This window comes from Otolemur garnettii, unplaced genomic scaffold (assembly GCF_000181295.1).
Source record: "Otolemur garnettii isolate 467f Iridium unplaced genomic scaffold, OtoGar3 scaffold00156, whole genome shotgun sequence".
Classification (NCBI taxonomy): Eukaryota; Metazoa; Chordata; class Mammalia; order Primates; family Galagidae; genus Otolemur; species Otolemur garnettii.
In genome coordinates this window covers 3,299,082-3,309,734 of record NW_003852551.1, presented here as the reverse complement: position 1 = coordinate 3,309,734, position 10,653 = coordinate 3,299,082, and the positions used below count along the sequence as shown (strand labels likewise).

Sequence of the window (10,653 nt, the reverse complement as noted above, 5' to 3'; positions counted from 1 at the left end):
TCTACCCAGGGGGACAAAGTGAAACAATGTCTCAAGAAAAAAAAAAGATAATGTATAACTTTCACAGAGTTATTGGAAAGCCTTCATAAGACAGCAGCTGTGTGGACGTGAAGGGAAAGCGCTTTTCGCCCATGTTACCTAGAATCTCTGTAGATTCAGGACTTTTTTTTTTCTTTCTTCTTTTTTTGGGGGGGCCACCTCTAACTCTCCTTCCATTTCCTACGTGGTATTTCCTTCCCTCGGCTCTTGGGGTCGCTGCGCCGCACGAGCCCTGACAGGTCGCTCTATCCTGCGCGCCGGCTGCTCGCTGGTGCCTATAAGTACCGGCGCCGGGTTTCTCCAGGCATCAGTCTATTGCCGCCGGGGCTAGTTGTGGGGTCAGATCTGGACGTGCAGGATTTGCTGCTGGGCCAGGGCGGAGCGGCTGCTGTGCCGGAGCCATCAGGAGGGGCGTGTTGCTGTTGGCCCACCACGAGCCGCCCCCAGCCCGCTCCGAGGCGCCTTCCCGCCAGGCCGCCTTCCGCTTCCCTCCATTTCCCCGGAATCTAAGCCTGGCGCGCCTGGACCCCGGCCCTTCTCTGGGTGGGAAAGCTCTCGGCTGCCTTTCAGCTTCACTCCTTCCTCGCAGACTGGGCTCCCAGCCCCTTCTTTCCTTCTCCTGGTCTGGATCTCAACCCCTTCGGACCCCTTCCTTTAGCTTAGGTTCCCTACCCCTTCCGTCAGCCTAGCGTCCCGAGATCCTCAGTCACTTTCCTTAGCTAAAGGTGCTCTTCCTTTCCTTTGGCGGGGATCCAACCTCTCCTGTCTCTTCCTCTGTCTCCAGGGCTGAGTCTGCCTCTCTTCCCCTCTCCCAGGCCTGGAATTCCAGACCTTCTGTGGTGGTCTCTTTCTGTGGTCCTTTCTAGGTCCTTGTCCCTCTTCCCCAGTTTGGATTCCAGATTGGGAACCCAACCTCTCTCCACCCCCAGAGGACTACTTCCACGAAAATACCTCTTTCAAACATGAACTTTTCCTAGAGACAACTCCAGGCTGTCTTTCCACTTGCTGACCCCTTGCTACCCATGTGCCAGGTTTTGCTCTCACTTGGCTAAGGGTCAGGCTTGCTGGGCTGGGGAAGCAGCATGATGCATCTGTGGTCTGGCATCTGCGGCCTGTCTCCACCTCGGATCTTCCCTTCCTTGCTTGTGGTGGTAGCCTTGGTGGGGCTGCTACCTGTTCTCAGCAGCCATGGTCTCCAGCCGAGCCCTACTGCCAGCACCATCCGAGGCTCAGAACCACCACGGGAACGCTCTATTGGGGATGTCACCACTGCTCCACCGGAGATCACCCCAGAAAGCCGCCCTGTTAACCATTCTGTCACTGACCATGACATGAAGCCTCGAAAGGCCTTTCCAGTCCTGGGCATCGACTACACGCATGTGCGCACACCTTTTGAGATCTCCCTCTGGATCCTGCTGGCCTGCCTTATGAAGATAGGTAAGTCCAATTTTCTCTGATGCTACCATTGCCACCAGACTGGTGAGCTTCTCACCCCATCTCTTAGCATTTGAGACTGCCTAGGAATAAGGGTCTGAGCTACTCTTGTAACCTAGGCAGCCTCCATCTGTCATCTTGGTCCTTCTCAAACTCCAGCTCTGTGGTCTGAGGCCTTCCAAGATTAGAGCCAGCCTTGTGGAAAGGAGAGTGAAGGATTAGAGGATAGGATACTTCTGATCCTAAGTACCTTCTGCAAGGCTTCCAGGACTGGCAAGTCTCAGGCTGGGCCAGACCCTGATTGGAGTCAGGCAGCCAGCTGTGTATGAAACAGAGAGGAGTATCTTCTGGCAAGTGGCACATTCTGCTCTGTCAACAGCAACCAGTGTAATTTATTATAAGTTTCATGGGAGGGTGTTCCAGGATGGAGTATATTTCTAGTTGGCCTGTTTGAGAAGTTTTGAATATAGCAGGGATCTGGGCACAGGACATTTACAAGTGTGATGAAACACAAGGGATCCCCATATTCTCATCTTTCTTCCCCCACCCCCAAAATGTTATCTGTCACCTTTGCCTGCCCAGGCTAGTTAGGAGCCCCTGAGTCAGTTTCTGGCCCAGGAATGCCATCCTTTATAGTCTTTGGTACGAGGGGCCCTGAAGTCTGCTCTCAGGGTAGAGGGAGATTGGAGGAGGTTCAGGCTTGGTCTGACCCCAGCTCACCCCCAGGTTGGCACCCAGCTGTGTCTCATCTCAAGGTGCTCTCTGAGTTGACCAGGCACCTTGGCCTGCTTCTTACTCAAGTAGGTGAGGTACAGGGGTGGAGGGGTTAGGAGTTTTCTGGTCTGAAGAGACTTTGAAACATTCTTTGGGGGAGAAGGAAACAGAAAAATTGTTCCCTCCCAGAGGATTTTTTTTTTCCCTGCAAGGCCTGAGCACCCTATTCTAACTGGGTTATTGGTCGAGCTTACTGGAGCCACCATCTCCCAGATGTCCTTAGAAGTGGTAGTGGTGGTGGGGACTTTGAAAACTGCCTGAGTTTTTTCAGCCTGCTCCCAGTGAGCTGTGGAAGGCATGAGCTCCCAGGACTCTGCTCTCATCTTTGCTTGAGACATAGGTTTGGGGAGTTTGAGATTCTCGGCAGGAAGCCTTGCAGCTCTCCCAAGGACATGCAGGAGCTGAGTGGTGATGCCAGGCTGGTGTGAGGCAGGCTCTGGGACGTGCTGCAGGACAGCACTGATGCCTCTGATTTGATAGTTCTGGGAGCTGGTTTCCTGGCACAGGGCTTTGGTGCTGAGCGGGTCCCAGTGGCAGAGCCTTACATGGAGCTGGGCCATCAGCACCTATACCCTGATGGCAGCCAGCTTCCCAGAAAAAAAAATCAAGGACTAGGCAAGGGGAACCATATGTACTGATTCTGACATGAATACATGACCTTGAACAACTGGGGCCTTTTTCTGCAGGTCTCCTTCACTTGGGAAATCTCTATTTGTCCACAGCATTTGAGTCTTGAAACCTTGTGTCTTAATTTGTTATAAGGAGCTAAAGTGACCATGATGTGTCATTTGACTCTGTGGGACCAAGAAGAGACCTCACAAGTGCTGTCTATAAATTGCCTTCAACACCTTCACCTCCCAGCCACACTTGGCATTGTATTAGGGCACTGGGGCTGGCACACACACTGCAGGTCTCAGTGTCTGCAGTGGGGCAACAGCAAGACCATAGACTCCACTGTGGGCAGTCAAAAGTTTGTCCCTGCAGACATGATATCTCTGGTCCTAATGGGATCAGGCTTGGCCTGGCCTGCTGTGTCACCACCTGAGTGCTTTGCCCAGGACCGTGGGCTGCTGGAGAGCAGAGATGGTGCCATGGCAAGGATATCAGTCTAGAAATCAGGAAACCTGGATTCTTATCTCATCTTCCTCTGTGACCTTGAGCCAGTCACGCCTCCATACCTGTCAGTTGATCTTCTTGGCCCCTTCCAGATCTGATGTTTCTGCCACTCCACTGACTCTGGAAACCCTGGCAAGTCACTCTGCATTGGGCCTCAGTTTTTCCTGAGGCTGGATGTGATCGCCTATGCAGTTTCAAAGTCTGTGTCTCTGGCTTGGAAAGGCATTTTTCTACCTCTGAAAATAGAGAAGCCCTAGCACCTGGCCATTCTGGGGAAAGAGAACAGAGAGAAAAGTGGCCAAAAGATCTTTTTTTATTATTTATTGCTGGGGATTCATTGAGGGTACAAGAAACCAGGTTACGCTGATTGCATTTGTTAGGTAAAGTCCCTCTTACAATCGTGTCTTGCCCCCAAAAGGTGTGGCACACACCAAGACCCCACCCCCTGGCCAAAAGATCTTAAGGGTCTATGTTCAGGTAGCAAAAGTGAAAGCCCATATTTTCCCCTTCACTTTTGCAGAGTAGAATTGAAGTTTTAGTGTAGAATTCAGTGACCACTGTGCCTTTCTGAGCCTATTTCCTAATGTATTAAATGTTCCCATATATAGATATAGCAGATATAGCAGATCTTACAGGTTCAGGAAAAAAAAAAGGGATATGGTATCTAGCTGTAGAGTGCTGCTGATGTGACAGTGACATAAATTCATGCATATAGGTTGGCACATACCTGTAGTCTCAGCTACTTAGAAGGCTAGGATAGGAGGATTGCTTGAGTCCAGGAGTTGGAGGTTGCAGTGAGCTGTGATCAAACTACTGCATTCTAGCCCAGGCAACAGAGTGAGACCTGCCTCCTCCCCCTCACCTAAAAAAAAAAAAAAAGTCAATGCATATGTGTAAAGCTGATTTTGTATACACAGGAAGCGCTCAGTGTCAACTGCCTTTTACAGTCTTCCTCTGAGGCTGAGGAATACAAATCTCTCAAATTAGGCTGCCATGAGTGTCCTTCCTTAAAGTTTCAGGGTTTTGGGTGTGTCCTATTCTTTTGTTCACATGGGCTGCCTCCAGAATGGATTGTGGGGGAGGGGAGATGGCACCCAGTGTGGGGGTAGAGTATGTGCCAAGGGGTGGGTTGAGGCCATGCTTCCTCTGCACTCTCAGATACCCAAGAACCCAGGAGCTTATTTTGGGGTCTTGCCTCTTCTCTCAACACACCAGCGTGGGTAGCAGTTACATTGAAGCCCTCATTCTGTCATCTCTGGCAGCTGCTCGCCTTGCAAGGTACCCTTCTTTCAAGAATAGAAAGTGCTTTTGTGCGCTTCCTCTGATCCTAACCATGGAGCAGAGCCTCAGGTAGATACTTGCAGAGACTGGTGTGGGAGGGGCAGGGTGGGAGCTGAAGTTCTAGAGTAGATGCTTCTGAGTGCTGTCTTGCCTCTGACTCAGTGGGTGACATTAGGCAAGTCACTTCCCTTCTTTGGGCCTTTTTTCTCTCTCTGACAGTCAGGAATTTTCACTTTTTCTTTGGTGGGGAAGGGCTAGTGGTATGAGGGGGATTAGGGTATCGGGTGAAGGGTGCAAATGACCCTAATCCTTAGGGTTAAGTCTACCCCCCCCCCATTGTGGTTGGACCCTGAATGAATTCTGCTTTGTTCCTAGTTCACCTGAGTCCCAATCCAGTGCTTGTTCTGAGGAACAGCCTCCCTGTAACCCAGCTCACCGCTGGCATCCCTTCCATTTGTTTACCCATATTCTTGACCCAGAATGGCTAGCAGAGGCCTGGGAGCCCATAAAGCAGGTTAATCATCTTGTTTCCTGACAGGGAGAAAAAAGACTTCTTTTGTCCCGTTACATCCTATAGCTTTTTTTTTTCCTTTTAGTTTTTGCAAGGCGTATCCTGCCATCTCCTCCTTAGAACAAGTCTGTGAAGAGAGAAGGTGGATTCACTGTCTACTTCACATTCATGAATATCAGACCCAGGAACTAGTTTCCTATAAAAATAATGCTAGAACGCTCTTACTTCTCAAAAGAAGAGATGAATAACCAGCTTAAAGGTCACCTTGAAACTATCTCTAGGAGCCCAGGTGGAGGCCTGATGTAGTAGCTCATGCCTATAATCCTAGCAATTTGGGAGTGAGGGAGAGGATGGCTTCAGGTAGGACCTTGTGTCTCCAGGAGCACCAGGGAACTTCAAGGGCCCAGTTTGGTCAGGTAGGCGGGACTTTAATCACTTGAGCACCCATGAAGTTTGCCTTTCCTCTAGATCCCAGCTAGCTCCACCCTATCCAGCTGATAAAGGAGAGACGTCATCAGAAACCCTGGCTTCTGCCCCTAACACTGCCTCTTGAGTCCCTGTGTGTCCATGTCCCTTGGGGTCTGTGCCCCTCAGTTTTCTGAATCTGACTTGCCTCATCAGTAAGGTGAAAATACTGTCTCTGTCCTCTAAGGCCCAGGTAGAGATTGAATGTGGGAATGCCCAGCAGAGTGTCAGCTCAGGGTTCTCAGGGCCTGTTCAGATTCCTCCCCTTTTGGGAGGTCTTCCCAGCCCACAGCAATTACTTTCACTTTCTCCCCATCCCTAGTCTCTTATTATTTATCCATAATTTTGGCCTTAAGCCTAGTCTCTTCTGTGACATCTCCTCTGTTGGTGTGTGTGTGTGTTTCAGTAACAATTACCATATGAAGTATCCACAGAGTAGTGTCAGGCACTTCATAAATAAATCTCACTTAATCCCTGTTAAAATCTCATGAAATAAAGGCTATCTCTGTTTTGCAGATGAGGAAGCAGCTTAGAAAGGTTATCTTCAGTAATGTTGAATTACTGTTTATTCCCTGTTTCAGTCTTAGCATAGCCTCCCAGAGGGGTGCAGCTGCATCATCTTCTACCTCTGGCATTCCCCTCAGCAGGTGCATGCAGCCCTGCAGTGAGTCCTGCCCAGCTCACTGCACCTGCACTCAGGAATTATGGGACTCCCTCTAGGGGTTGGGCAAATGTTGATGGTGGGAGCCCTCTCCCTGCCCTGAGAAAGCCATAGGTGTTCTGTGCCTGGCTCTGTCCCCTGTCTGTGAACTGCATGGATGCACCCAAATCCTGCAGTGAGCCTGGGTCTGTCCCCTTTTCTCTGGTAGTGACTGTGACTGCCGTTGCTCTGCTGGTGCCCACTCAGCGATCTGACCAGTTTTCTTCCCTGCTTGAGCAAGGGAGTGCCAGCTAATGGGTGGTTTCCTTTAGCTAGCAGAGGGTGGCTGACCTTCTGACTGTGACCTCCCACCTCCAATCAGGAAGGATGATGGGCTGCTGTTGGCTATCCTCAGAGCCCAGTAGGATCCCCTGAGAGGCAGCCTCTGTGTTGGGAGCAGGTGGTGCAGGTGGGGCAGGAGGAGTTTAGCAGTAATTCTCTTTAGGACTGAAATTTGTTGCTAAAGCACTTGCATGTACAATATTTAATTTTCACCTTTTCAGTGGTCCTGTGGATTAGAATAGCATGTGATATTGATGTACCCATTTTACATCTAAGGAAACTGAGCCTTGGGTCACATAGTTAACTGAGCTGAGTTCACTTAGCAAATAAGTGGCAGAGGACACAATCCCTGGACTTCTAGGGACCTACTTCCTGCCAGGCTGACATGCTGGGCTATTATAAGGATCAAGGGGGAACAAAAGATCCAAAGGGCCTTTGAGGATAGTAAATGACCAGACCCATCCACATTGGTAACCTGAATGGTTGTCAGGAGGGACACCAGTTCCTCCTGTAAGAAGGAAGCGCTGAAGGAGCAGAGTGGTCTGGAGCCTTGGTGGGCTCTGTTCTAAGTTCTTATCAACCCCTCAAACACACCTGCATTTGCATGAAAGAGGTGAAGGAGGCTGAAGTCAGACTTGCAACTGTCATTCTCATAGGCCTTGTCTGTGAAGCAGCAAACCTTTGAAATAGAAGGAATTTCCCTTCCCTCAGAGTGAGTTGTAGGCCTTTGGGGAGAGGAAAAGAGAGGCAGGGAAGTGAATTACAACAGAAAACATGTGAGATGGGGAGGGAGGTTAAGAGATTCAGCTCTTTGCTGCCCAGCTGTGTGACCTTAGGCAAGACACAACCTCTCTGAGCCCTTATTTGCTAATTGGTAATATTTTTATTTAATATTTGCTAATTATATTAGCTGCCACTTATTAAGTTCCTGTTCCAGAGGCTGTGTAATGTACTGGCACAGCTAGAAAACATTGTGATTTAAGCCCAGATCTGACTTCAGAGCCTATGTTCTTACCATCCTCACGCCCGGACTTCACGGGCCTTTTCAGCTTAGAAATTTAATTTTTCCCATAATCATTTTAAACTGGGAAGGTTTAAAGGTTATTTCAAGTCTTGGCTGCTCTCTGTGGGTCCCTTCTTGGGTTTGGGGAAAAAATTGTGACTCACTCTAAGTCCCACTGTGAAGCAAATAACCTTTCTCAGAGGTGGTGGCATTCAGAAACACACAAGAGTGACAGGAACTGGAGCTAGGGGGCCAGAGGCTCCCTCCGGGAATGGGAACGCCTCCTTTCCTCCTCTCACCCCTCCCCCACCTGCCCCCTTTCCTTTGGAGGCAGGGAGAGAAGCCTCGCTCAGCAAACCCGGGACCTAGGTTATTCCTGAGTCATCCATCGCTTGTGTGGGCCTCATTTTGCAGCACTCACTCCCCCTGCAAATGTCTGAGTCAGACATGTCTCCCCAAGGTTGTCTGCACACACCGCACTGGGCCAAACCGTCTCTTTAGATGCTGATAAACATCAACTGATACTTTAAGGCAGCCTGTGATTATATGTGGGTATTTTTAATCTTATAGACTATTCTAATTTTAACTGAACTAAGTTTTGGGTTGGGCCTGGATCAGTGGGCTGTTCCCCTTTCCAGGGATCATGCTGACTTCATTTCCTTCTCCCTGAAGCACCTCCAACACGCAGGGCCAGTTTTGGGGTCTCAGACCTGAGCTTTGAGTACTTGCTGGGGAGTTCCCCAGATTACTCCAGCAAGCTCTTTCCTGAAAAGATTAAGTCCTTAAGCAGCTCTGACTGAGGCTCAGGATGAGAGCCTCTCCAGGTCCCCTTCCCAGCCTCTCAGGGGACAATTACCCCTAAGCCCAGATTGGGCTTTGCTCAGTGCTGAGCCTGTTTGAGATCAGGCCATTGAAGGTGGAGAGGTGAGGCACAGCTCTGTGTGAGACAGAGCCCACAAGTTCACCAAAACAATAAATAGCAAATGCTTACATGATACTTGCCACACGCCAAATAAAGCTCAAAAGGCTGTGTCTTTGCACTGGCCATCTAGGACAGAGAATAGCTCATTAAGAACCTGGGTTGGCTCGGCGCCTGTGGCTCAGGTGGCTAAAGCGCCAGCCACATACGCCTAAGGTGGCGGGTTCGAATCTAGCCCGGGCCTGCCAAACAACGTTGGCTGCAACCAAAAAAAATGGCCCGGCATTGTGGCGGGCGCTTGTGGTCCCAGCTACTTGGGAGGCAGAGGCAGGGACTCGCTTGAGCCCAGGAGTTGGAGGTTGCTGTGGGCTGTGATGCCACGGCACTCTGCCCAGGGGGATAGCTTGAGGCTCTGTCTCAAAAAAAAAGAACCTGGGTCCAAGAAGCAGGTCAACTGAAGTCAGCCAGCAGGCATTTAGCATGTGGCCCCCTGGGAAACAAAGAGGCATGGGGTTCAGGCCTGCTCTTTAGGAGCTTCCAGTAGGGGCAGCAGGGTGGACTCCTGCCAGAGGCAAGGCTCAGAGAGAGTGAGCAGTCCCTGTGGGCCGGGGTGTTTAGAGAAAGCCTCTTAAAGGATGTGATGTGAACTCCAGCCCAACTCTAGAAGGATGGAAAGGAATTAGATAAGCAGGCTATATGTAGTAACGATTTTCACAAGAATATAACCCTCTTGAGGACAGGGCTTTGTTCACTATTATTATCTGTGCCTGGCACAGAGTAAGAGCCCCATAAATATTTAGGAATGGATGAATGAATGAGCAGGTGACTAACTTCCTTGAAGAGATAGGGTCCTTGCAAAGCCATTGGGGCAAATAAGAAACCAGTCTGACTGCTCAGAGAGGAGGGAGAGTGAGGGTGGAAGAGGCTCCTTGGCGCCAGACTGAATGCCAGGCCAGGCCAGCCCAGGGAGTTTAACCGAGCTCACTGGGAAAGTGACACTGACACTCACAGATTGATGCTTTGAGTGGTGCTGCCACGCCTCCTCCCTTGGAGAGACTCTAATAGAGGGTCTGCCAGGGCATCCTTTGTGGGCTGGGTGGGGTCTCTCTGGGAAAGTCTGGGTCTGTTTGGTTTGCCCTCAATTTGTGTAAGTAAAAGCGAGATACCAGAGTTTCCTTGGGGAGCTGCCGAGAGCCCTAATTGAATTAAGCTTTTTCTGAGAAGATTCCTCAAGCCATAAACTGTACTGTGACTATGAATTAATGAGACCAGTGGCCATAAACCACACAAGAAGGCATGTTACTAATTTATTGTTATACCTGGACAGGTTTACTTATGGCTTCTCTTTGCTTTTATGTGTGTTAGGGGTGGGCTGGGGCCAGAATCTCCTTTCTATGGCAGATTTATTTTTATATAATAATATGAATAAGTAGAACATGTAAAACATGTTAATGGTAAAACAACAAAAACCAAAACAATAGCAAAAATAAAACCCAACAGTATGGAGGGGTATTAAGGTAAAAAGTAAAAGTCCCCTCCTCACTCTCTGATCACCCCCCATTGTCATACTCCCTAGAGGTTACCACCGTTAACTTTCTTGTCCATCTTTTTAGAAGTTATCAATGTGGGTGGCGCCCATAGCTCAGTGGATAGGGGTATGGCACTGGCCACATACACCAAGGCTGGCATGTTCGAATCCAGCTCGGGCCAGCTAAAACAACAATGACAACTGCAACAACAACAATAACAAAAAAATAGCCAGGCATTGTGGTGGGCACCTGGGGTCTCAGCTACTTGGGAGGCTGAGGCAAGAGAATCACTTAAGTCCAAGAGTTTGAGGTTGCTGTGAGCTATGATGCAATGGTACTGTATGGAGGGTGACAGCTTGAGACTCTGTCTTAAAAAAGAAAGAAAGAAAGAAATTATTAAGGCATATAGAGTGTGTATGCATGTGAAGGCAAATTTAGGTGTTTTTTTTTTTTTTTTTGAGACAGATTCTTATTTTGTCACCCTCGGTAGAGTGCTATGGCGTCATAGCTCAAGGCAACCTCAACTCCTGGCTTAAGGATTCTCTTGCCTTAGACTCCCTTGTAGCTGGGACTCTAGGTGCCTACCACAATCCCTGGCTA

General features: G+C 49.4%; 1 protein-coding gene across 1 annotated transcript in view; it reads left to right on the top strand.

Moving 5' to 3' along the window:
• Positions 1-553: 553 nt before the first annotated feature.
• SLC9A1 (solute carrier family 9 member A1) overlaps positions 554-10,653 on the top strand; it is a 57,157-nt gene continuing 47,057 nt past the window's right edge. Inside the window, exon 1 of the mRNA XM_003799812.3 lies at positions 554-1,476. Coding sequence (XP_003799860.1) covers positions 1,122-1,476 — 355 coding nt within the window. The 5' untranslated portion in view covers positions 554-1,121. The remainder of the gene's footprint in view (positions 1,477-10,653) is intronic.